At 36.5% G+C, this 27,912-nt stretch overlaps 3 protein-coding genes across 7 annotated transcripts in view; 2 read left to right on the top strand and 1 right to left on the bottom strand.

The window, feature by feature from the left end:
- The window catches only part of MNAT1 (MNAT1 component of CDK activating kinase), a 230,940-nt gene extending 204,985 nt beyond the window's left edge, over window positions 1-25,955 (top strand). Inside the window, exon 9 of one of the 4 annotated variants that reach the window (XR_016392185.1) lies at window positions 7,194-7,306. Coding sequence is in view for 2 of the 4 variants with exons in the window: in XM_022570435.2 (XP_022426143.1) it covers window positions 7,194-7,314 (121 nt within the window). In the remaining 2 variants the exon portion in view is untranslated. Of the gene's footprint in view, window positions 1-7,193; window positions 7,658-7,837 lie in introns of those variants that run through there. The other 3 variants (XR_016392184.1, XM_089907781.1, XM_022570435.2) reach the window with 3 other exon arrangements.
- On the bottom strand, window positions 260-27,697 carry TRMT5 (tRNA methyltransferase 5). 2 transcript variants are annotated; one of them, XM_022570433.3, is made up of 5 exons: window positions 27,402-27,697; window positions 25,588-26,243; window positions 17,672-17,796; window positions 14,057-14,711; window positions 260-13,683 (listed from the first exon to the last, which is right to left on the bottom strand). In XM_022570433.3, the coding sequence occupies exons 1-5, from the start codon at window positions 27,404-27,406 to the stop codon at window positions 13,631-13,633; spliced, it is 1,494 nt and encodes a 497-aa protein (XP_022426141.2). In that variant the 5' UTR covers window positions 27,407-27,697; the 3' UTR covers window positions 260-13,630. The 2 variants fall into 2 exon arrangements, with proteins under 2 accessions (XP_022426141.2, XP_022426142.2); XM_022570434.3 differs by having other exon boundaries at window positions 27,208-27,687.
- Window positions 27,290-27,912, top strand: part of SLC38A6 (solute carrier family 38 member 6) — a 92,519-nt gene continuing 91,896 nt past the window's right edge. Inside the window, 2 exon segments of the mRNA XM_022570441.3 lie at window positions 27,290-27,587; window positions 27,589-27,753. Coding sequence (XP_022426149.2) covers window positions 27,405-27,587; window positions 27,589-27,753 — 348 coding nt within the window. The 5' untranslated portion in view covers window positions 27,290-27,404.

Consider the following 27,912-nt stretch of genomic DNA (forward strand, 5'->3'; position numbering starts at 1 on the left):
TTCTCAGCATTGTTTGTGAGATTCCCTAATGTTAATACATGCATGCATGTAGCTGTAGCTCCTTTGTTTTTACTGCTGTATAATATTCTACTGTATAAGTAATAATAATTTGTCCATTCTCCTGTCAATGGATGCTTGGGTTTTCTTTTGTTCTTTTGCTGTAAGAAACACTACTGCTATAAGTATTGGGTGGGCCAAAAAGTTCATTCAGGTTTTTCCATAACATGTTATGGAAAACCCGAACGAACTTTTTGGCCCACCCAATACTAGGAATAGGCCCCTTGGAGCCCCTCGATGGAGAAATCTAGTAGGTTTTCTGTCCCTGTCTGCTATTATTACCACCCTAAAATTACAAGAACGGGAGAGGCACAAGTAGCAGGTTCTAACTCTTTTCCAAGTGGCTTATACCTCCCTTGCATCTACCTCCTGTGCAAGTCCAGGGGAGGAGAGTGTATGAGATATTGGCAGGGGACGGCAGCATTTACCATACCTGAATACACCCTTCACTTTAAAATATCTTAACTTATGTGTTAGGATTGTCCCGAGAAACAGAACCATTAGGAGAAATAGAGGAAGGGAGGGAAGGAAGGGGAGAGATGGAGGAAAGGAGGGAAGGGAGGAAGGGAGGGAAGGAAGGAAAGGGAGGGAGGGAGGGTGGGAGGAAGGCAAGGAAGGAAGGAAGGAAGGAAATTATAAGGTCTTGGCTCACACAGTTATGGAGGCTGAAAAGTCCCATGATCTGCTATCTATAAGCTGGAGAGCTGGGAAAACCAGGGTGCATTTCAAAGGCCTGAGACAGAACCAACGGTGTAGATGCTAGTCCAAGTCTAGATGCCAGTCTGGAGCACCAAGGACAAGAGAAGATCAGTGTTCCAGCTTAAAGAGTCAGGCAAAGTGAATTAAACTTTCTTCCACCTTTTTGTTAATCTCAGGTTCTCAACAGATTAGATAATACCCACCCACACTGGGGAAGGCCATCTGCTTTACTTAGTTCATCAATTCAAATGCTATTCCCTTCCAGAAACACCCTCACAGACACTCAGATACACACACAGAGTAATGATAAACCATATATCTGGGTGTCCTGTGGCTTATTCAATATAATTTTATGTTGATGCATAAAATTAACCACCACAGCTTCTTTTGTCATACGATTATACGTTGTAGTTCTCTAGGTCTCTGCCTTAGTCCTTTCTCTCTTCTCATTCTGTCTCCTCTCCCTAAATATTAAGCATCTACTCTTATGGTTTCAGATACCATCTAAATACTGATAACTCCCAAATTATGTTCATTCCATAATTTTATTCTTAGCACTTGGTGCATATATCCAGCTACCATTCTGCATCTCAACTCATGTATTCTTATATAAGCACTCCAAACTCAAGTCCAAAATTAAATTCATGATCTTTCCCTTTTCTCTTGTCCCACACCAATTTGCTTCTCCTCCTCCAGTTTTCCATTATCTCTGTGAGGGCATCTTTTCTGTTATACCTGACTAGGTAGCTGGAAGTTGAGCTTGACAATACTTCCTCCTTCCCTTCCCCTTCCCCCATATTCAGTTGGTCCTTAAATATCTCTTGAACTAGTACTTTATTTCCACTGCCACCACCCTAATCCAGGAACCATTGTCTCAAGCCTGGAATAGAGAAACATTCTCATATGGAGTGTCTCTATAATCAACTTCTGCTTCTCTAATCCACTGTGCAGCCAAACTAGCCTATTTAAATTACCAGGTTCCTGACAAATTTTTAGTTGCTTCCCATTGCCCTTTGAATAAAATTTGAAGTTTTTAACATTCCTATAAGGCCTTCTTTTGGATACTTTCTGCCTGTATCACTAGCCTCATCCTGAGCTGGAGTGACCTTTTCCCTGTATTCTCAGTATGCGCTGTTTCCTCATCCTTTGGATCTAAGCTTAACTGTCATTTCCTTAGGAAGGCCTTTTCTAAACTTGTTCACATTGGTTTCCCTTTTTATCCACACCCATAGAGCCCTCACTTTCTCTTTCATGATATTTATTAACATCTTTTTTTTTTTTTTCCCTACTGAATTACAAGTTCCATGAGAGCATGGAGTCTTTTCTGTCTGTTTTATTCTGAGAGTTGCTTCAATACCTGGCAAATAGTAGACACTGAGTAATTTTTTATTTTTTGAAAAATGAATGAGCTGCATACCTATGAATGTTTGCATTTTACCTGTCCCACACTTGGGGAAAAATTACTCATTCTTCTTTTATAAAGATGTGATGAAACTTCCGGCATACATCTGTTACTAGCATGGAATTCATAGTAAAACATTACATTAGGCAAACCAGAATGGGCTATGTCATCTATGTGTTCAGTAATTCACACTCAAATCAAGAAAGTATTCCTTTCACTATGTAGTTACATTAACTTTCAGTAATAGCTATCTTGACCTAAAATTCCTGGTGTGTTCTTTGATAGTAATAAATTGTACAGTTTGCTTCAGTTATAATTCAGAAAGACTTATCTGAGCAATCTGTAATTATCTCTTACTTTGGAGCAATGTGGCTTTTAATTTCCAAATCTGAGCTTTGCTGTTCAGATGGTCTAAATGTCTGGAATAATTGGTCATTTGATTACCAATTATGTTAGTGTAAGTCTGAAATCAGCTTTAATAAGTAGTTTATTCAAGTTGCTGGCTAGATAATAAAGTGAAGAGTAGCATCATGACTGTTTGTGGAATTTGTTATATTTTTGGTTGCAGTTCATGAAGCCATGTATTTTTATGACCAAACTGCCCTCAGAATTATGGACAGTAATTCTGACTTGTAGCGCTTTCCTCATTTATGTTAGAATATATGGTTATCAATTTCTCTATGTAGACAGTTTATCTGTTTTTCTGACACTGTGATTGGATTAGGACACCTGAGCACTAACCTCAGTTTTTTAGAATGCTTCTGCATTTTAGTGATAATTGTCTGAGCACATCATTGCTCTGATTGTTTTTAAATCTTGAGATAGACTTCAGGCTGTTAAGGGAAATCTTTTATAGCTTTGGCTGAATTTCTTATAAGAGCTCTTGGTCTTGACAGCTGAGATGTGTTAGCTGATCTCTCTTAATGGTACTTAGATTTGAATTTTGCAGACTGGGAGGCAGAACTACTTGGAACTGGTCTTTTCAACGCATGATGGCTTTAAATGCAGACTTTAAAAAATGGGCCACCTTGTAAAAAGAAAGTCTTAGTCTCTAGAGTTCATTCCCTTTCTTAGTTTGAACCAGTCCAACTTTACAACTCAATGGAGTTAAAAAGTTGGACTTTTTTTAATTTTTAAACTCTCCATAGGGCCTGGTAATTTGAGGTGGAGGAAACTAATATGAACTTCACATTTTCATTTCAGTTTAAATTCTGAGATTCTTTGATTCTCTGGAGCCAAAAGCATTTCAAGGGTTTTCATGAGGAGGTTATGACTGGAGGGGAAGAGTGCTGCCTCTTGGTTCTGAGTGACAACCCCTGCCCTCTGCCCCTAGCTGAGAACTCAAAGAATTGTTACATAGCACTAAAATGAGCTGAGTCCAAAACTTCAGCCATATGGTCAATATAGGGCTTTTAAAGGAAGGGAAATAGTAAAAGAGTAATTTCAGAGGAACTCTCTTATGTTAAAGAACTGAGAAAATGAAGTCTTTCTGAAGCTAAGTGTAAATTATACCACCTTCTTTGGGAGCAAAAGCTGCTAAATGTAACAGAAGAAAATGACAGTGTAGGAAATCAAAGTTCAGGAACAGGCTTTCAAGTGTGGTTTTCTTATGCTTAATCCTTTACTCCCCTCTCAGGATCCATTCCCTCCTTTTCCTCCTCCTTCTCCAAAGTCTGCTTGAAAGAGATTTTGATGGGTAATGGCAAAGGAAGGCACCTTTAGACGTAGTATAAATTAGGGCATAAGATGCCCTTTGTACAGGAATTATCTTAGACATGCTTTTGAAAACATACTTTTTTTTTTTAGCCTTATTAAAGAAAATAATCAAAGGTATGATTTTTAAATCTTTGAGTTTAGTCTGCTTTCAGTAAAAATAAGGTATAGGTACCAAAATAAGCAAACCTCTTTTTTTTCTTTCCTGGTTTCTGCTTGTAAGATTTACAGGTATTTAAAATAAACCCATGAAAAACAGAAATACTGTCCTGGGATTGGCTAAATAGTCAGAGCAATTACCTCCAGGCTCCAAAATCCAACTGAGCTTGACTTTTGGAAATAAATTTGGCTAAGACTTCTTCCTTATTCTGTTGTATAAAGGTGTACATGAAATGATACTGACCTCTGCCAGAAACCCCAGGAATCCTATTCAGTGATGTACTTGTAATGGTCATGAAAGAATTAAATCAACACAGATGTGGATTAATGTGAAAAAATAGGCAAAACACTAAATTCTCATTGTGTGGTTTCAGTGTTGCAGATCCTTCAAAATACTTTGGTATACCACAATAATTAAAGGGTTTAAGAACATTAAGATACTTAGAAAATAAAAGCCCACAGTTGAATAACAAGAATGACCTGTTTTATTTTTTAAAATTGAAATTAATGTAGATTGCCATGGTGAAAATAGGTCGAAATATTTAATAATAACTGTTTTGTGCAGCCCTAGAGATCAAAAACAGTAATGTAAATAAGCAGGTCTTTAAAGAATCATACTTACAAATATGTTTAATGTAAGTGATTGCTAGAAAGGAAATGCATTTTTTTCAATGCTATGCAAAGAAATTTTAATGGACTTGATGTTGGCAGTGAGAATCTACAAATTAGCATTAATAACTCAAATTTTAAAATATTTGCTCATTGCTCTAGATTATGACTGTATTCAAGAAATACTGTTTTCAAACACTAATGAATCATTTTAAATAAACTTTTAAAAACACATTTATGACATCAATAAGTATGACTGTTTATTACATTTTACCTATAAAAAGTTGAACTGTTTTATATACTCTTTATGGAAACAGTGCACAGTCATAAATTAAAAGATGCAACTGTTTTGGATATTTTACTGGTGGTCCTATGTTTTCCTGCCAGCAGTGCAGCTGTTTCAGGTTTCTCAGGATAACATATAAAAAGTTGTATGTACACTGCAAGTTTATGCTTGAATTGCCAAGCCAGAGATGGTATGACTCAACTTTCCCAGAAGCAAGTTATACCAAAATGTGATGAATTAAAACAGCTAGTTGCACAGTGGTTTGTATTCAGTTATGAAAACCAGTTCTCATTTATGATAGTTGGCTTTGTAAGGTTGACACATTCTACTGTGGTACTTGAATTTTGCCATGAGTAAAGAGCCATTGGAGCTAAGACTGTGCTTTTGAGGGTCTGAGGAAAGAGAAAAGGGTTATACAACGCTATCTGGGGTGTGGATAAAACTTAGCTGGAAACTTGTGTCAGGAATGGAACATTTTCATTTTCAAGATACCTGTAAAAATATTACTCACTTATTTGTGTGATAGTTACTGAATTCTCAATGAAGAGAAATTGATTTTATGCTGTTCCAGGTTAATTTTTAGACTTTCTGAGGTGATTTAACACTTACCTCATTTCTCATGCATCATAGTCTTAACAGTGGACATTTTATTTTATCCTGGGAGGTAATAAGCAGATACCTTTGTGGCCATGTATTAGGTTTGGTGAATCCCTATTTAAATCCCGTGATACCCAAGGTTTTATTAAGAGTTTGACAACAACTGTTTAATAACAGTAGTCTCCAAAGTGAGATGCATCCCACCAGGATATGTAAGATGGGGTGTAGGGAGAAAATATTAGAACTTTTATTTAAACATTTTGGTTTCATCCTTTAAATGTTTCAAATTATATATTATATATATTTTATAATATACTTACTATATTAATATATTATGTGTATATACTATGTAATAGTATATAATATATAAACATGTAATTTATGAACAAGTATACAAGTTTTAGAGCTGCACGCTCAAATAGTTTTACTGCTATAAATATACTATCAAAAAAGTTTGGAGATTGTTGCTCAATAAATATTCATTTCCTTTCTCCTTTCACTTTCCCCTTTCACCCTTGGCAGAGAAGCAAAGAATTAACACCTTGATTTGTGGCAGTGTGAATAAATTATAGCCAATTGCAGGAGCTTATGCTGTGTCTTACTTTGACCACTTTTTCTATTTGGCCTCTTGTATTGCCATATATTTTTTAATCACACAAGCTTATTAAACATGGATACAAATGAAAAACAGACTTGTTATTATGTTAGAAATAATAAGTTGCTCATGCATCAAGACTTTGACACACAGGAAGTCTGAATGAATGAATAGAAAAGTTTCCAAGCTATTAAAATGTTCTGGTACCTGATTTATTCATTTGCTATACCTGTAATTCTTAGGTGGATGAAGCTCCTTTACTTCCTGAGGCCTGAAGAAACAATGTGGTTTCTTAAACTAGGCATTAAAGCAAAGCTGGACATACTTGTTTTCTGACAGTGCTGGTAGTCATGCTAAGAAGTTGTCCCTCTTTGGCCAGGATTATCCCATTTTTTAGGGCTGTTTGTGTACCTTTATCAAGGTAGAAAGTTTTAATTGCTAAGTAACATGTGTGTAATTGAAGAATAATAGTATCTGTTACAGCCTTTTGAGATTGACTCAAAAGACTCTTCTGTATTTACTAATTGGGACATTCTTTTGAACCCAAGCTCAGTTTTGGATGTAATTTTCTAAGGTTTCCTTTCCTGTAAGGAGGGAGACAATATATTTTTGTAATATTGAAGTAATTTTGAAGTAACTAGTGTGTTCTCTCCCCTTTATCACTTGTTTACGTATTTTCTTCAGAACATATTTATGTAAAATTTTAGTAATACAATAGTATTATGATGTGCATTTATTTATTAAGAGTATGCCAGGAAGGAGAGCGGCAGTTAGGTACCCGAACAAGAGCCAGCAAAATAGATTAGTTCTGAAAATTGGGAATAGGGAACATTTTAAAAACAAGTATTATTTCTGAAACCTCCTTCAGAGCTGTTTTTAGATCTTAATGTAATTCGCTTTATAATTTAGAGTTGGTATGTTTCCTTTTAAAAGGAAATAATGCATTTATAAAGTCTGAACATTTCAGCCTTAGAATTCTTCTTTAACATTTGAATCAGTTTTACTATTGCTTTTTAAAGTGTTACCAATTTATATGTGCTTTCTATATCAATGGTACACTTTTTGTTTTGTTTTAGGTATTTAAACCATGTCAGAGCTGCCTCTCCACAGGACCTTGCTGGAGGCTATACTTCTTCTCTGGCTTGTCACAGAGCACTACAGGATGCATTCAGTGGGCTTTTCTGGCAGCCCAGTTAACCTTTATTTCTCCTCTATAAGATTTGGACCCTGGAGCCGAACCAGGGAGCTAGCAGAAGTAAAGCAGACTTGTAAAATTATAGCCATGTGCAGCTGTACAGCAACAGTACTACCACTAGCAGCTGTGTTAAAGTATTTATAGAGAGCAAATTTCAGAACTAAGCTGAGTAATATAGTGGATAAATATTTGTGAAAAAGATTTATTTTTTACTTATATTTTTCTGAGAGGGATTGAAGCTGTTAAGACTCATCTAATGGAAGCTATGAATAATTCACCTGTGTATGTTTGAGGTTGATAGACTTGTAAAATCCTTTAAAAAATAAAGCTAGACTTTATACTGTTTTGTGGTTTTTCTCTTATTACAGTGTTTTACTTGAACACACATTAAAAATGCCATTTTGAATACGACACTTAGTGTTAATATCCAAGTCTGTTATTTCTTCTCATAAAATGTTCCATTTTTTCCCCAATGTCTTCTTAATACTAGTCCAGACAAGTGGATATATTTCCTTCTACCAACAGGTTGTGGCAAGTAAAACTTGACCTGTGATAATGTCAGTCTCTCAACATTAAGGACTCAGTGCCTGTTTTGAGCAGTGGAAAGTGAGACGAACCTTGATCAATGTGTTATAGTTCCCAGCTGTGAGCCTCGCTTAGGCTAAACCAGAGTACTAACCTGCTTTCATGACAAATTCAAAGAAGTAAGTTAATAAAATTTAATACTTAAAAGGCACCTTTCACCTCAATGTGAGCTCATTTTATGATGAAACCTTGGAGACTGGAATGAATATATTTTAAATGAAATTTCCCTATGAGTAAATTGCACACTCTGGTACAGTTTCTGTTGAAACTTCAAAGGCTTTTAGTATACCCAGAATGTTGCTTAAAGAGTTTGGATGTGGATAGGATATATATTTGTAGCATCTCAACCTTGTGTGAGTCTGTTACCTAGACAACTGGGTATGGGACATTGTTTCTCAAGGAAATTAAAGGATTTTTTATTAAATCTCCATTACAACAGTTGTTAGAGTGGAAAGTTATGTGAAACAAGATTTGTGGGTTATATTAGTGTGGAATATCCATATGTAACAGCTCCATCTTATTTGACTAAGTAGGTATTAATTTCAGGAGTACATCTTCATCTTTATAACACTTCTAACTATCTTTGATAATTGAGAAAACCAAGGCATTGAATAATTGAGTAGGCCAAGATCATATACACAAGTTAGTAAAAAGCCAAAATTAGAACAAAAGTTTTTTATCCAAGTCTAATTCTATCTATAACTCTACTAGTCTGCATCCTATTTCTCATATCTATTAGTTTTCCCCAATAGAGGACTAGCATTTTAAGTACAATACATAAATCTGTTCAAAGAATAGTGAGAACGTTGGACTTGTGGTTAGAGATTTTCTGTACTCAGCTGCCAAAGTAAGGTATCCAGTCTTTAAAAAAGAAACACTATTATTTATTCTCAGTACCTTGTATGATGTATTTAAATGGAAGGAACTAATTATTAACAAAACATTTCAAAGGCTTTCAAAACTTTTTTTTGAGCCTACCTTATTATTGTGGAAATTGCCTGCACCTGATTTGGCAAATCAGTTAAATTCCACCACCTAGATATGTTTGTAATTATTTTGCCCTTACTATGGCCATACTTTGTTCAATAGGTTGGGTTTAGAAGTTAACTGACCCTATTAGATCAAAGGGAATGGTGAAAGATAACCTAATGGCAACAATTCACTAAATAACAAATATTCTACATTGATGAAATTATCCCCAATCCTCCCAGTGATTTCCTCTCTCAGAGACAAAAGGCTGTACAAGTCTTTTCATCTACATGAATTTAATAAGTCTTTTAATATTTTATAACACTAGCACAGAAACAACTACTGAGCATTAACCTATATGCCAAGCACTATGCTTCATGCTTTGAATTGTCTAATCCTTCTAACAGTGCTAATATTATTTCCCCATTTTAACAGGCGGAGATGCTAAGGCATGGAGAGGTTCAGCAACCTGCCAAAGGTCAATACCTCTTAAAAGGAGAAGAGTTTGGATTTGAACCCAAGCGGTTAAACTGCAGAGTCCATGTTCTAGAGATAACTGTCAAACTGTCAAACTTATAAACAACAGCTGTGCAAAACCAAATCTGAGTAGTCAAACTTCTTAAGACTTCCAGGAAATTTTACAGATCAAGTATCTAGTTCTTATATGGGATATAAGTGACATCAACTAAATAATGGTGTTGATATCCTTGAGAGAAGTCCTGAGGAATTCATTATGTAGAACATGATTTGACTGCTAACTGCACTCCCTTTTATGCAGATATTAATGGATTGAATACATTTACTTGGTAATTAGGATGCATTATTATTTAGTATTCCTTAATTTCTTTCAATAAATATTTGAGTTAAGCTTCTCTTAGAAGTTACCTTTAGGCTGTCAGCAGGTGGTTTGGAATAATCATTTCAAAATCTAATTAAGGTGGCAGAAAACTTGTCAAAAAGTTAACAAAATTAAAAAATTCTACCTAATGAGTGCTCTAGCTGTCATTTTCTAGTGGATTAACCAAGAGTTCAGTTACTAGGTATCACATCAAAAAGTTCAGGATGAGCCAAATTTAAATAATGAAATAATCACATGTTCACTTATCCACTCTGAGGGAAAAAGGAGGAGAGGTTAAAGTGTGTTAATAGAAGCATTTAAAGAATTGTTTTCTTCTTTTTTTTTTTTTTGGCGGCATGCAGGCCTCTCACTGTTGTGGTCTCTCCCGTTGCGGAGCACAGGCTCAGCGGCCATGGCTCACGGGCCCAGCCGCTCCGCGGCATATGGGATCTTCCCGGACCAGGGCACGAACCCGTGTCCCCAGCATCGGCAGGCAGACTCTCAACCACTGCGCCACCAGGGAAGCCCCAGGAATTCTGTTTTCTTTACAATTATATACTGCATATTTTTTCTAATTAAGGGGTGACTAAATGGATCTTACCACTTTACATATGAATAAGAACATCATTTGCACCCACACTTAATATGTATAGCCTAGCACATGGATGTATCAATACAGTACTAGGAAAAAAGTTCTTATGCCTACTTGCAAATTAATTATCTTCACCTAGATCGGGAGAAGGAAAACTGTAGACCCCTGGCAAAATCCAGGGGCTTCCTTTTTTTGTATGCTCCATGAGTTAAGGTTGGTGTCTGTATATTTTTAAGGTTGGAAAAAGCCAAAGGAATAATATACTTTTTAACATGTGAAAAGCATATGAAATTAAAATTTCAGTGTTCATAGTTTTTTTTTTGGAATATGTGTTTATGTATTATCTATGGCTGCTTTTGGACTACTATGGCAGTTGAGAGGCAGCAGAGACCTTATAGCTTAGAAAGCCTAAAATATTAAATGGCCCTTTACAGAAAGTTTGCTGACCCTTGACCTACATACACTTGGAGGGGAGGGAGAGGAAGAAAATTAGAAGTCCCAAACTAGCAATCCCTGGCTGAATTAGCCCTCAAGGTTTTGCATAGGATAGGTTGGGTTGAACTCCAAAACCATTTTAAGTGTCCTTTGATAAGGAATAGAAGCTCCAATTCATTACTTCCCTATACTTCTTACCATTTATTGCCGTCATCTATTTATATTACCTAGCTTCTGAAGGCATTTGAGTTTGTAATTAATGACTTAGATTAGGGGTCCTCAAACTTTTTCTGTAGGACCAGAGAGTAAATATTTTAGGCTTTGTGGGCCAAGAGACAGAACTGAGGCCATTATGTAGATACAAGAGATACAATAAATTGGCACAATTTTTTAAATTAACAGACTTCAAAATACAATTGAGTACATTTTTTGTAGGGCTTTTTGGAGAATTACATTTCCTTTGATTGGGGTTCTAAGTGTTCCTATCATCAAAATGAATTTTAATTGATCACATGTTGATGGTTATATGCAATGAGATTTTACACATTTCATCTTTCAAAAAGTCTTTTCAGACAGATACTGCCAAATTCTAGAACATGTGATTTTAACTGAACATATACATCACTTGGAAGGCATTTGTAAAACTATGAGATTCTTAATCCCTTGGTATTTGCCTTTTAGCATGTCATTACAATAACACATCAATCACTTCCAATTGAAGATCAGATGGAAGTTCAATTGTAGTTAAATGGATTTTGAAATATGGAAATTTCCTTTGCATTTGCACCAAGGTTCCAAGAATGCTGAACTCAGAAAATATATCCACTGCTAATTTATGAGAATGAAAATCTTGTTTCTTGTTTTAATTTTTGATAGCATGAGAAATGTACAGTTGTAGTCATTTCAGACTACTGCAGTATGTTTCACATTAAAGTTATGTTTGCCTTGTAACTGTAGGTTGATATCTTTGAGAAATATTATCAAGTCTTTAGCAAAAACTAATTTCCAAAGACACTCAGTATTTTAGAAGTGTTTAAGGTTGATTCTTCTTAAGAAAAATTTCAGTCTTGTCCATGACCCCCAAAAATTGCAGTCATACCTTACAATTGCTAAGCAAATAAAACTTAGGTTAAGCTGAAGAAATTCAGCTTCAATTTCTGACAAAATTCAAGGACTCTGAGGATGGTTAAAGTCCATGAAAGCAAATGAAGTTTATCATTGACATTACTGGTTCACTAACACATGATAGATTCAAATATTTGTTGCAATGTACTTGCTGGTGAATAATATAGTGAATAACTATAGGTTTTAAACACCGTGCATTTTCATAAGCTTTGTAAATTTTTCCAACTAGAGCTTTTTCTACCTCACACTTTTCTTTTTAACCATCATCAGTTATAACACATCAGATTCTACTTCAGGTTTTACAGAATTAGTTTTCTCAGTTTCTTTGAAAGTATTCACCAGTTGTTCCGTGCAGAGTATTCATAGAGGCTAATTCTTCAGTAACTTCAAAGTCAGAATTGACGCCTCAAATAAACAAGAACTGAGCAGTATTAGTAATGTCTATCAACTCATCAAGAGTAAAGAACTACTTGGACTCATTACCTTTCTGACTATTGACGGTGCTCTCAATGTTCTCAACTCTGAGCAACTGTCCTTGCCAAAAGGCCAACAGTCCTAGACAAGCTTGCTTTCTCCAGACACATTTCTTAGACTGCTGCTTTCAAACACAATTAACTCACCGACAGTAAATGGTTTTCCTTGCTTGGTTTAACAAGAGTCACTTGGAGACTTACTTTGGTTGTAGCCTCACTTTCATTTTGTGAAGAAATTCTGCCATGAATTTCCAGTTTAAATACCTAATTTTTCTGACAGTTGCTTGCCTGTGAGTTGGAAATACTGTGATGAGTACTTCTTTGAGAAATGTCAAAGTATATTGTACTTCAGCTCAGGTATAGATGCTTTGTCATCTAATTCAATGGCAAAAAAATTCACACTCTACTGTGCCTTAAAAGCAAGCATGAATGGCCACTTTTCTTATTTTGGAATGAGGGATACGTACTGGTAATAGTAAAATAAAATGTTATAGCTTGGCAATACACATGGCACTCAAAATGTTGTTGAGTTATAACTGTGTCACTGTGATTTCTAGTGTGCTGAGCAGCAGTATGAAGTGATGAGAATCATATCCCATCTGTGTTGCAACTACTCAACTCTGCTGTTATACCATGAGGGCAGCCATAGCCAGTATGTAAACAAATGAGTATGGTGTGTTCTAATAAAACTTTATTTATGGACACTGAAATTCAAATTTCATATAATTTTCACGTCACAAAATATTATTCTTTTGATTCTTTTTCAACCATTTAAAAATGTAAGAACCATTCTCAGGTCACTTGCCATACAACAACAGGTGGTGGACCAGATTTGGCCTGCTGGACATAGTCTGCCTATCTCTGATCTAAATAATCTCATTTGTTAGTACTTTTATAGTAATAGTGTAGGAGTACTTATATAAAACTTAGCTACACTCTTCAACTAAGGATGACTGTAAAATGATTAGTTCTTTCCTAGTTAGCACGCAATTATCCTACCTTCAGAAACTATTTTCCCAAGAGAAAGACAATATTTAAACATATTTATCTAATAAAATATTAGATATATTTGATGATAAAATTATAACATAAAAATGTATTTAGTAGACTTATTTAAATTTTAATTTGATAATCCCCAATTTATAAGACAGCTAGGGCAAAATATAAGGGTTCAATACTAAAGTAAATGAATGCTAAAATATAGAAATCATACAAATGATATTTCACTACATAAAGGTCTAGTGGGGAGCTGGAGAAAATATTTCCAATTAAGTGATTGAAGCAATTTGTGTTTTTTCTTCCTAAAAGTCTTTATCTGTCCTCTGGCGTTTAATAGGTGGATCTTCATGATTGTCTGTAACAAATCCAGAAAATCTATATTAGGTAAGATACTTAACATTTGAAAATACTTTTAAAAAGCAAGTAATACAGGCATTTTAAAGATTTTTAATCTAATTAACTTACACATGAAATAGTAACATTCCTGCGGATTTATTATTTTAATGAAGTAGACTTCTACTAGACTGAACAGTAAATCATACTAAAATTTGTAAAATTGTGAGAAAGTAGTCACAATTGAATGGCAAGGGGTCTTGAACTGAAATATCTAACTAGAATGAGTTTAACCTATTTCCAAGTTTAAAAAATAATATAAAATATATATGTAGCCCCAGAAAGTTATATGAAAAGTATTACAGCTTATATTTAATTTCCCAGAAATTGCTCACCTCCATTTAGGGTCTGGTTCTTGTAAAGTATAGCAGCAGGAATCCGAAAAGTGATGCATAACATTTCCTTGTTAGGGGCCACATTTCTTACTAGGTGAACTGAACTGCATGCCTCCAGGGAGATGCCTAACACAGTTCCAGCTCGTTGCTGAACATCCTTAGCAGGATTAGCATCTTTGGAAAAGCTGTAACAGTGCACAATGGGAAAAAGCTCACTGCCGCATGGCTGTCCATCTAAGAGTGATTTGAAAGCACTGAGAAACTCAATAGCCTTTGCTGGCAAGTTCATGACAATGTGCACAGAGTGTTTTCTTTCTTTTGACAGTGGTCCCAGCTGCTGCATTAATTCTTCTCTGACTGGTCCTTGGAGGAAGTCTTTCCCATCCAAGTTAAAGACTTTCACCTTTTGGTCCACTTTATTTAATTTACAATTGTGTAGTAACCATTTATGGGATTCAGGATTGAGATCATTGGCAAATACAGTGCAGTTTTTCTTTGCTACTGGAATGGCAAAGGGCCCAACCCCAGCAAAAACATCAAATAGGACATCCCCAGGTTTGAGAAGTTCTGTGATACGGCTGTGTTCTGTGGAGAGACGAGGATTCCAATAGACTTTTGAAAAATCAAATTCATAAGTGTAGTTGTTCTCTCGAACCTGAAAAAGGTATTATGCTTTTGGTTAAACTGCTTAGTCTTAAGTTCTAGTCACTGATATTGGATGGATGCACTCACAGACATACACACATTTAAATTTAGTATTATTAAGAGCAAAAAAAGCAGTGCATTTAAAGGCATTTTAATTAGAATTCTGGTGTTTATGCTATACTTGAGGCCACTTAATATCTTGCATTAGAAGTTTTCATGAGAAAAGTTATCTCTTCAAAGCCAAATGGTTCTCCATCATCCTAAAGGGCTATAAAGTGGTTCTCCAATCACACTAGGAATTTTTCAGATAGGCCAATTGACTGGCTTAATTATACTCTCTCCTGTCACCTGATAGAAAAAAAACCTATACTTTGAAAGAACACACTACACATATCTTCATGGTGGGTAGCTAAGTTGCAGACAGCACTTCTACACAGCAAGCAAGCTTCCCTCCTTAGTTTTCAGTTTGTCAGGGGGAGTCATGATAGATGTGTCATATGTCATTGAATTTGGAGGTATTTTGCTATGTTTTCAGACAGTTACTTGGACTTTGCAGGTTTCATGTCTATAAATAGAGCCAGTGTATAGAACAAATTATTCCCCTACTTTCTCCTTTCCCAAATCTGAATTTTCATGGATAAACTAAATACATACAGTGAAGCAACGTTTTGAACAAAATTAAGACTTTGAAGCATTTCTTTGGGGATTATCATAAACATGATAGAAAACAGAAAACAAAACTAAAATTATAGTTGTAGAATGTGACCTCACCCATCATCTTAAGCCCCTTATTTTAATAGATGAAGAATCAAAGGCCAGAGAGTTCCTAAGTTCTATAAATATGATAGAGATATCTTCTGTATTCTCTCTTCATGGACCTTAATTCCAAATTTGTACATATTTTTTTCTTCCTGACCACATCAGATGCTCTGGCCATATTATTAAGGTTCCAGTATTGGAAATGTTTCTTTATGATTCTGCCAACTAAAACTCTTTCTAGGTATATAACTTGGAATGCTTAAATATGTCTTGGGATGCTTTTTCCGAAATCTCCTTTCTACTCCCCTTTTAAGCTCTTTAGTGTGAATCACAGTTCTAGCTTAAAAAATTAGATTCTAAGTATCCCTCTGGTTTTATCATGCTGTCTTTGATATCTTGCTACCTTAGTTAAGCATGACTTTCAGCAGATTCACTTTAGGAATCTTTTTACCTCACAATATACACACATACTACTTAAATGTTGCATGAGCTCCTATAGTTAAACTTAAATGTGATTCTGTTTGGAGCAAAGAAATTATATTGAGTTTTTACATTTATTTGACAGTATAAATATTAGGTATAAAGTATGTCCTTAAGAACAAGCGTTAGTTGACTTAGGAAATCAATCACAAGGCATTTATAAAATTACAGAAGTTTCTCAGAACTTTTAGATGTTCTTTATGAGAAGAATGATACTATCTGTTACCCTAAGGGTCAGTACCAAGAAAAGAACATGCACAATGTTCAATCAGGGTATGCCTAAAGTTTAGTAGATCTTCATGTCAGCTGAGATAAGCACTGTTATTACCAAAGGATTCACATTCAAATCTTGCTTGCCATAACAGACCTCATACATTACACACAAGTAGTAGGCAGTGGAGGTTTGGTATACAAGGAAAGACCATGCATGGACTCGAGTCAGAAGCCTTGCTCCAAACACTCTGCTCAGCCATTCCTAGTTATTTCATCTGCATAAAGAGAATATGAATAACAACAACCATTATCTTGTGGGTCTCTTAGGATTTGTTATATTTAAAGCATTTAGCTCAGGACCTAAAATAAGTGTGTAGTAAATGGTATTTTAATATCCTGACACTATTAAATTCTGGAGAAATATTGGCCCAGAATCTTAAAATTATTTTGCATAAGTTCTCTCCTGAGTTTTATAAAGTCCTGTTTGAAAGATATGACTAACACTTTAAGAGTGGCTTTTGTTATTAAAATTATGGAGAGAGTTTAACCTATTTCTTAGCTTGGGTACAAAATTTCACATAATCTTAACATGTCATTATCTAAGGGGCTAAAAAAGGTTTATTATATCCAACGCTCCAGAGGATTTGGGGGGTGGAAAATAAGAAAGTGGTTTATACCAGGAATCTGTTCCTACATATTTTAAATTATTTTTTCTTTGAAATAGATTTGTTTTTTCTTATAAAAGAAATATGTGCTCAGTAGAAAAGTATACAGATGATAACAAAGGTCACCAGTAACTATACCAAGTAAAAATATGCTCACTGTTAATGTTCTGGTGTATACGCATATTTACATACTTAAAATTATCATAGTTAAAATGTAACTATGTTATATATACTATTCTACAACTTATTTTTTGTCACTTAACGTGTCAGTGGACAATTTAAGTATGGAGCTAAATATAAATAATCTTTAATGATGAAGTATTCCATTGTATTGTTATACCAAAATGTAATCAATTATCTACTGATGACATTTAGGTTGTTTCCATTTCTTTGTTTTATTTATTATTATAAAAATGATGCAGGGACTTCCCTGGCGGTCCAGTGGTTAACACTCCGTGCTTCCACTACAGGGGGTGGGGGTTTGATCCCTGGTGGGGAACTAAGATCCTACATGCCACACGGCGCAACCAAAAAAGGAAAAAAAAAAAAAATGATGCAGAACCTAGTACGTACATCATTACAGTTTTGTCCAATTATATCCTTGAGATAACTTCCTATAAATGGAATGCTAGGTCAAAGGATGTGTCTATTCAAAACTGCAATATATTACCATATACTCTTCCTGACTGTATCAAATTTGCACTCCCATCAATAGTATATGTAAATGCTCACATTCTCACATATTCATCAATACTGGGTATTTATTATATATTCTTAATCTTTGTTATCTATTCTGATTTCAAACATTAATCTTGATATACACTATATTAGGAGACAATAAAATACTCCATACCTTGGTCATCATATTCTCCTCTCCAGATAGCACTTCCATTTGGAAATTTCGGTAGGTATTATCAATGTTATTAATTTTATTTACCACTGAGGTGATTCCTGGATTTTTGTCAATCATAACTTGGCCTAAAAGCAGAGAATTCATAATAAATATTGCTGTTTGGTTGCAAAATAAAAGCTAAAACTGCAAGTATGAAATTGATGTGAACTATACTTTCTTTTGGTTTATAGACAAAACCTGCATCTAGTATGTGTAAAGAGGCATGCAATTCTAAAAATTCAACAGATTACTAAAGTTAATGTCTGACAGCCCCCAATGCAAACACACACAAAAAATGTGTGGGTACATTTATAAGAAAAAATTTTTGAGGAGTTTTGTTCTACCTAATATTTTTCCGTGTCTTTTACTTAGTCTTCTCAAATGTATCAATACAGCAGTAAGCAAACAGGTAGACCATAGGGAACTGGTTAAAAAACAGAAGGAAGAGATGTAAGGACTTTGGGAACAAATGGTCCCAGAAAACACCAGCCTGTCCTCATTGGCCTCAAACCAAATGTTTGCTTGATTGTGTATTTGAAACAGATACTTCCACTTTGGAAACACATACCAGCAAAATAATGTTTACAAATAAAAGAAACATAGATTCTTTAGAGTTTTATCTAAATAAAATGTCCATTTACTTAAATTGTTCTTTATGTCAAATATTTGCCAGAGCAGAAAAAGCTACAAGGATAAAGTACACCAGCAATGGTATACTGATGCCCTATAATCAAAGTCTACATTTTTGTCAGCACTTTAAAAATTTATAAGAATCTATACACTGATTGGTTCAAGATGGTGGAATAGAAGGATGTGCTCTCCCTCTTGTGAGAACACCGGAATCACAAATAACTGCTGAACAATCATCGACAGAAAGACACTAGAACTCACCAAAAATGATACGCCACATCCAAAGACAAAGGAGAAGCCACAATGAGATGGTAGCAGGGGTGCAATCACAATAAAATCAAATCCCATAACTCCTGGGTGGGCGACTCACAAACTAGAGAACACTTATACCACAGAAGTCCAACCACTGGAGTGAAGGTTCTGAGCCCCACGGCAGGCTTCCGCACCTGGGGGTCTGGCAACAGGAGGAGGAATTCCTAGAGAATCAGACTTTGAAGGCTAGTGGGATTTCATTGCAGGACTTCGACACGACTGGGGGAAAGAGAGACTCCACTCTTGGAGGGCACACACAAAGTAGTGTGTGCATCGGAACCCAGGGGAAGGAGCAGTGACCCCATAGGAGACTGAACCAGACCTACCAGCTAGTGTTGGAGGGTCTCCTGCAGAGGCGGGGGGGAGGGCTGTGGCTCACAGTGGGGACAAGGACACTGGCAGCAGAAGTTCTCGGAAGTACTCCTTGGCGTGAGCCCTCCCAAAGTACGCCATTAGCCCCACCAAAGAGCCCGGGTAGGCTCCAGTGTTGGGTCACCTCAGGCCAAACAACCAACAGGGAGGGAAACCAGCCCCACCCATCAGCAGTCAAGTGGATTAAAGTTTTACTGAGCTCTGCCCACCAGAGCAACAGCCAGCTGTACCCACGACAAGTCCCGCCCATCAGGAAACTTGCACAAGCCTCTTAGATAGCCTCATCCACCAGAGGACAGACAACAGAAGCAAGAAGAACTACAATCCTGCAGCCTGTGGAACAAAAACCACATTCACAGAAAGATAGACAAGATGAAAAGGCAGAGGGCTATGTACCAGATGAAGGAAAAAGATAAGACCCCAGAAAAACAACCAAATGAAGTGGAGATAGGCAACCTTCCAGAAAAAGAATTCATAATAATGATAGTGAAGATGATCCAGGACCTTGGGAAAAGAATGGAGGCAAAGATCGAGAAGAAGCAAGACATGTTTAACAAAGACCTAGAAGAATTAAAGAACAAACAAACAGAGATAAACAATACAATAACTGAAATGAAAACTACACTAGAAGGAATCAATAGCAGAATAAATGAGGCAGAAGAATGGATAAGTCACCTGGAAGACAGAATGGTGGAATTCACTGCTGCGGAATAGAATAAAGAAAAAAGAATGAAAAGAAATGAAGACAGCGTAAGAGACCTCTGGGACAACATTAAACGCAACAACATTTGCATTATAGGGGTCCCAGAAGGAGAAGAGAGAGAGAAAGGACCCGAGAAAATATTTGAAGAGATTATAGTTGAAAACTTCCCTAACATGGGAAAGGAAATAGCCACCCAAGTCCAGGAAGTGCAGAGAGTCCCATACAGGATAAACTCAAGGAGAAACACACCGAGACACACAGTAATCAAATTGGCAAAAATTAAAGACAAAAATTATTGACAGCAGCAAGGGAAAAATGAAAAATAACATACAAGGGAACTCCCATAAGGTTAACAGCTGATTTCTCAGCAGAAACTCTACAAGCCAGAAGGGAGTGGCATGATATACTTAAAGTGACAAAAGGGAAGAACCTACAACCAAGATTACTCAACCCGGCAAGGATCTCATTCAGATTCAATGGAGAAATCAAAAGCTTTACAGACAAGTAAAAGCTAAGAGAATTCAGCACCACCAGACCAGCTCTACAACAAATGCTAAAGGAACTTCTCTAAGTGGGAAACACAAGACAAGAAAAGGACCTACAAAAACCCAAAACAATTAAGAAAATGGTCACAGGAACATACATATCGATAATTACCTTAAAGCTGAATGGATTAAATGCTCCAAACAAAAGACACAGGCTTGCTAAATGGATACAAAAACAAGGCCCATATATATGCTATCTAAAAGAGACCCACTTCAGACCTAGGGAAACATACAGACTGAAAGTGAGGGGATGGAAAAAGATATTCCATGCAAATGGAAATCAAAAGAAAGCTGGAGTAGCAATACTCATATCTGATATAATAGACTTTAAAATAAAGAATGTTACAAGAGACAAGGAAGGACACTACATAATGATCAAGGGATCAATCCAAGAAGAAGATATAATAATTATAAATATATATGCACCCAACATAGGGGCACCTCAATACATAAGGCAACTGCTAACAGTTATAAAAGAGGAAATCGACAGTAACACAATAATAGTGGGGGACTTTAACACCTCACTTACACCAATGGACAGATCTTCCAAATAGAAAATTAATAAGGAAACATAAGCTTTAATGACACAATAGACCACATAGATTTAATTGATATTTATAGGACATTCCATCCAAAAACAGCAGATTACACTTTCTTCTCAAGTGCACAAAGAACACTCTCCAGGATAGATCACATCTTGGTTCACAAGTGAAGGCTTAGTAAATTTAAGAAAATTGAAATCGTATCAAGTATCTTTTCTGACCACAACGCTATGAGATTAGAAATGAATTACAGGGAAAAAACATAAAAAACACAAACACATGAAGGCTAAACAGTACGTTACTAAATAACCAAGAGATCACTGAAGAAATCAAAGAGGAAATCAAAAAATAACTAGAGACAAATGACAATGAAAACACGATGATCCAAAACCTATGGGATGCAGCAAAAGCAGTTCTAAGAGGGAACTTTATAGCTATACAAGCCTACCTCAAGAAATTAGAAAAATCTCAAATAAACAATCTAACCTTACACCTAAAGGAACTAGAGAAGGAACAAACAAAACCCAAAGTTAGCAGAAGGGAAGAAATCATAAAGATCAGAGAGAAATAAATGAAATAGAAACAAAGAAAACAAAAGCACAGATCAATAAGACTAAAAGTTGGTTCTTTGAGAAGATAAAATTGATAAACCATTAGCCAAATTCATCAAGAAACAGAGGGAGAGGACTCAAATCAGTAAAATTAGAAACGAAAAAGGAGAAGTTACAACAGACACTGCAGAAATACAAAGTATCCTAAGAGACTACTACAGCAACTCTATGCCAATAAAATGGACAACCTGGAAGAAATGGACCAATTCTTAGAAAGGTATAACCTTCCAAGACTGAACCAGGAAGAAATAGAAAGTATTAACAGACCAACCACAAGTAATGAAATTGAAACTGTGATTAAAAATCTTCCAACAAACAAAAGTCCAGGACCAGATGGCTTCACAGGTGAATTCTATCGAACATTTAGAGAAGAGCTAACACCCATCCTTCTCAAACTCTTCCAAGAATTGCAGAGGAAGGAACACTCCCAAACTCATTCTATGACACCACCATCACCCTGATACCAAAACCAGACAAAGATACTACAAAAAAAGAAAATTACAGACCAATATCACTGATGAATATAGATGCAAAAATCCTCAACAAAATACTAGCAAACAGAATCCAACGACCCATTAAAAGGATCATACAGCATGATCAAGTGGGATTTATCCCAGGGATGCAAAGATTCTTCAATATATGCAAATCAATCAGTGTGGTACACCATATTAACAAATTGAATAATAAAAACCATATGATCATCTCAATAGATGCAGGAAAAGCTTTTGACAAAATTCAACACCCATTTATGATAAACTCTTCAGAAAGTGGGCATATAGGAAACCTACCTCAACATAATAAAGGCCATATATGACAAACCCACAGCAAACATCATTCTCAATGGTGAAAAACTGAAAGCATTTCCTCTAAGATCAGGAATAAGACAAGGATGTCCACTCTCACCACTATTATTCAACATAGTTTTGGAAGTCCTAGGCACAGCAATCAGAGGAGAAAAAGAAATAAAAGGAATACAAATTGGAAAAGAAGAAGTAAAACTGTCACTGTTTGCAGATGACATGATACTATACACAGAGAATCCTAAAGATGCCACCAGAAAACTACTAGAGCTAATCAATGAATTTGGTAAAGTTGCAGGATACAAAATTAATGCACAGAAATCTCTGGCATTCCTATATACTAATGATGAAAAATCTGAAAGAGAAATTAAGGAAACACTCCCATTTACCACTGCAACAAAAATAATAAAATACTTGGGAATAAACCTACCTAGGGAGACAAAAGACCTGTATGTAGAAAACTATAAGACACTGATGAAAGAAATTAAAGATGATACCAACAGATGGAGAGATATACCATGTTCTTGGATTGGAAGAATCAATATTGTGAAAATGACTATACTACCCAAAGCAATCTACAGGTTCAATGCAATCCCTATCAAATTACCAATGGCATTTTTTACAGAACTAGAACAAAAAATCTTAAAATTTGTATGGAGACAGAAAAGACCCCAAATAGCCAAAGCAGTCTTGAGGGACAAAAGAGGAGCTGGAGGTATCAGACTCCCTGACTTCAGACTATACTACAAAGCTACAGTAATCAAGACAATATGGTACTGGCACAAAAACAGAAATATAGATCAATGGAACAAGATAGAAAGCCCAGAGATAAACCCGTGCACCGATGGTCGACTAATCTATGACAAGGGAGAAAAGGATATACAATGGAGAAAAGACAGTCTCTTCAATAAGTGGTCCTGGGAAAACTGGACAGCTACATGTAGAAGATTGAAATTAGAACACTCCCTAACACCATACACAAAAATAAACTCAAAATGGATTAGAGACCTAAATGTAAGACCAGACACTATAAAACTCTTAGAGGAAAACATAGGAAGAACACTCTTTGACATAAATCACAGCAAGATCTTTTTTGATCCATCTCTTAGAGTAATGGAAATAAAAACAGAAATAAACAAATGGGACCTAATGAAATTTAAAAGCTTTTGCACAGCAAAGGAAACCATAAACAAGACGAAAAGACAACCCTCAGAATGGGAGAAAATATTTGCAAACGAATCAACGGACAAAGGATTAATCTCCGAAATATATAAACAGCTCATGCAGCTCAATATTAAAAAAACAAACAACCCAATCCAAAAATGGGCAGAAGACCTAAATAGACATTTCTCCAAAGAAGACATACAGATGGCCAAGAAGCACATGAATAGCTGCTCAACATCACTAATTATTAGAGAAATGCAAATCAAAAGTACAATGAGGTATCACCTCACACCAGTTAGAATGGGCATCATCAGAAAATCTACAAACAACAAATGCTGGAGAGGGTGTGGAGAAAAGGGAGCCCTCTTGCACTGTTGGTGGGAATGTAAATTGATACAGCTACTATGGAGAACAGTACAGAGGTTCCTTATAAAACTGAAAATAGAATTACCATACTGGGCATATATCCAGAGAAAACCACAATTCAAAAAGACACATGCACCCCAATGTTCATTGCAACACTATTTACAGTAGCCAGGTCATGGAAGCAACCTATATGCCCATCGACAGACAAATGGATAAAGAAGGTGTGGTACATATATACAATGGAATATTACTCAGTCATAAAAAGGAATGAAATTGGGTCATTTGTAGAGACGTCGATGGACCTAGAGACTGTCATACATAGTGAAGTAAGTCAGAAAGAGAAAAACAAATATCGTATATTAATGCATATATGTGGAACCTAGAAAAATGGTACAGATGAACTGTTTTGCAGGGCAGAAAGTGAGACACAGATGTAGAGAACAAACGTATGGACACCAAGGGGGGAAAGCGGCAGGGGGTGGTGGTGGTGGTGGTATCAATTGGGAGATTGGGATTGACATGTATACACTGATGTGTATAAAATGGATGACTAATAAGAACCTGCTATATAAAAAAATAAGTTAAATTTAATTTAAAAAAAAAGAATCTGTACACTATCTCATTGTATAAGGAAAGATAACTTGATCTGTAAGTTAGTATAAAGTACTCCATAATACAAATATGCTTAAATACAACCAGAATTTGTCCAATTTCTCTCTGATAGTTAAGTACCTGATTTTGAATATGATAATGTCAATAAACTCTTGTCAATAGTTGTTCTTATCTTGTTCTGCTTCAGGTATCAGAACTCAATTTTTAAGGTACAGAAGTTAGTTTGAAATGAATGAAATAAAAAAAATATTCTGAAGGTCTATAGTAATAGCTTTAGAATTACCACTGTATGAAAATATTTCACTTTTAATCTATGAGTGCCCCTTTATGAAAGAGAGTTTATAAAATAAGAGTGCTAAAAGGAATGTTGAGTTACGATAGGCAATGACTCATAGGAAAGCCTATACTTGACATTTGCACCTGGTCATAATTATAAGGATCTGCTTAGGTATTTATTATGTTATCACTATGCATTATCAGCTCCTTTCATCAATAAAAACAAAGGAAATGCGTAATAGCATAGCTCTGAAATCCTACCCATGCAAAACACTGAGCACTACATTTTAAAGCTGAAAATAATTCTCAGAAGTTCTGACAATTACTCAACATTAAAAAAAATTAATCTGGAGAATGCATGGAATTAAATATTTATATAAGAACAAGTGCGATTTTGATTAGTCTTCTAGTTCTTTCTTATCCCAAAGCATAAAAGACCCACGCTTCAACTTTGGGCTACAGAGTTAAGAGAGATACACAGCAGTGTTTCTAAAAGGCTAGGAACACTAAAAAAGTATGGTGCCTGACATACAGAAGAGGCTCAGTTAACTGCATCAATGAAAGCATGACTAAACAGTGTCTTGCCCTTTTGACTATGAAACACTCACGAAACCTAGCATTCAACATAGTCCTGAAGGACTAACAAGTCCTGTATACCAAAATAATAAACTGCCAAAGAGTTCTACAAAAGCAAGTGATTCAAGTTTATGCTTACGTATTGTGTACACAAAAGCTTGAATTGATATTTAGAGATTGCTATGACTCTGGGAAGAGTATTCCAAAATGGCCCTCAAAAGAAAGAATATGTAGCTTAAGATCCAGCTTAAAATTAAAATGATAAAATGTCCTGATTCTGTAATTCGGCATTAAAAAAATTTTTTTTAACAAAAATTAGAACTTGCTAATTGCTTTCTAATATGTGAATATTACTAAGACACACCTACCAATTAAATGCTTGTAAGGCAGTTGATGATCTCGAAGGTTCAGGTGGGCAATATGTCCAACTCTGCTAAACCCTGAAGTCACATCTTGACCTTCAGGAAGCACAGCTTTCAAGATTTCTTCTGACTTAAAGTTTTCATAAGTTAGTTCCAAGTTATATTTAGATATCTGTGGACTGACATTCAGCTGCTTTAAAATACTGAGTTCTCCCTTCTCAAAGGAATCATCAGTAAACATTTTATAAGGATCCAACATAATTAGTCTACTTTCTTCATCTTCTGGATCTTCAATCACACGTTTTATGCCTGGGCGCTGCAGTGCTGCCCTTTTAAGGGATCGCATCAATTTATTGACTATTTCTTTCCTCACTTTAAGCACCGGGATGGTGATTGTCTTTTTAAAAGCTGTTCTATCAAGTTCTGTCATTCCTCGAACATCAGAGGGGGGTGAAAACAATTCAGAGTCTCTCTGATTTGTTTCTGTTTCAGGCATGGTTGAGAATCTTTTTCTTTGATCCAACAAGAAAATACCAGGTGCTCTGCTAAGCTTCTGTATCAGTGATGCCCAAGCTAGTGGACTCAATGATTCTGCTTCAGTTACTCTACAGCTTTCCACTTTGAGAAGTCTTCTTGAGAATCCAAATGGCCTCCATAAGATCCTAAAAAAAGTATTAATTAAGAGAAATACCATAAAGTTACAAACTAACTTAACATGTTCACAATAGGTCTTGAGGATAAAAATTTAAATTCACTACTGTTTTAAATAGCCTGCTAAATGCTGATAATTAAAACTTTTAGTGGTATGTGAGAAGTATACTATCTTTTCTAGGACAGGATGACTGGAAGATTTGAACCTTCAATCCACCTGCTGCCAGGACTAGGGCTTAGTGATCCATCACCCTCCCTATAGTCAATAAACCTCCCCACCCACAATTTTCTACAGAATATGTTTGGAATTAGAAGGCTGAAGTTTAAGTTAAAGGATCATCTCTAAACGAAATGGTCACTATATTTACGATTTTACCAATGTCAATTTTTAAAAGGATATTCTTATGGATGCTTAATGGGCCAGATGTTGTACTAAATGCTTTATGCACATTGTCAATCTTGGGAGGTGTGTGGTATCACATTCTCATCTTGTATACGAGTAAACTAAAGCTCAGAAGTAGGTAAATTGACCCGAAGTCTCGTTGCTGGTAAGTGGCTGAGCGAGGATTAAAATCCAGTGCCTGCGCTCTTAATCTATCTCAATGTCTTCGATGTTTTACTGCCACAAGTCCTGCCTATAACTAGAGGTTTCAGTATTTTGAGGACGAGAACTTTGCTAAGTGTTATATGCACATCCCAGTAGCAGTATCAGTTATTAATTTTGCCTTCTGGAATGCCGAAGAAGTAAGTGTCAGAAAAAAGGGCCCTGCCCGGGAACCCTGTAAAGCACCTGTCAAAGTTCACAGTCAGGGTTCAAACTGGGTATAGAAGTTAACCAGATGTGTGATCTTGGGTAAATTACTTATTGTGAGTCTCGTCTTTCCGCATGTAAAATGTGGCTAAAGGCTCTATCGGAAAGCTTTTGAAAAGATGAAACACTCCTCACTCCGCCGTACTCAGACCTAGGCTCCGCACCTGATGGTGGGTGACCTCGTGACGTTTCCGCGCCCAGAGAGCGCGAGGCGGAGAGCAGCCCCGAGCGGACCCGTACCGCCACCATACCCTCAGCCTCTTCGAACTATCAAGGGCACCGCGGCCGCCATCTCACCAACGTCACCATCTCATTTCTCTGCGTCGCCCAGCAGCTAGCTCCACGACCAGACCCTCACCTCATGCTCTGGTGCAGCTCGGAAATGGGTCGCCGGCGGGTGGGCGGGCCCTCGATGACACCATCAATGTTCGCCGCCGAGGGGCGAGCGTCATCAGATCACGTCGATTCCTCCTTTCTTCCCGGCCCTGGTGAGGTACGGGAACCCGGAAGGGCTGGGACCATAGCTCCGCCTTTGGCGCGACTACCCGACGGGAGGGCTGGGGTAGTAGCTTGTAGATGGACTGGGTAGTCGGCCAGTGAGCGGCATGGAGGCGCCCTGGGGGATCGTGGAGGCTGAGCCCGGCTGGTTTGTCTCTGCCAGGCAGCCCGAAGAGGCGGAGGCGGAAGAGTTGAGCCCGTTGCTTAGCAACGTAAGTTCGCGCCACACGCTTCCCGGCACTTCTCTGAAGTGCCTGCCAAATAAAACCCGGAAAAGAAAGGGGATGGCAAGGGGAGGGGGGAGAAGCTTAGGGCCTGGGGCCCAAAGGCAGCAGCCGAGATTCCGAGGAGTTCTGGCGGAGTTCATGAAT

The sequence above is a fragment of the Delphinapterus leucas genome, chromosome 2 (genome assembly GCF_059928025.1).
Source record: "Delphinapterus leucas isolate spDelLeu-1000000601 "Yukka" chromosome 2, BTC_Dleu_Yukka2, whole genome shotgun sequence".
In the NCBI taxonomy this organism is placed as follows: Eukaryota; Metazoa; Chordata; class Mammalia; order Artiodactyla; family Monodontidae; genus Delphinapterus; species Delphinapterus leucas.

Coding starts and splice junctions, on each gene's coding strand:
- TRMT5 (XM_022570433.3), bottom strand. Junction 17,797..25,587: donor GCCTTACAAGCATTTAATTG/GTAGGTGTGTCT, acceptor CTCTGCTTTTAG/GCCAAGTTATGATTGACAAA. Junction 13,684..14,056: donor GAACCAGACCCTAAATGGAG/GTGAGCAATTTC, acceptor GATTTGTTACAG/ACAATCATGAAGATCCACCT.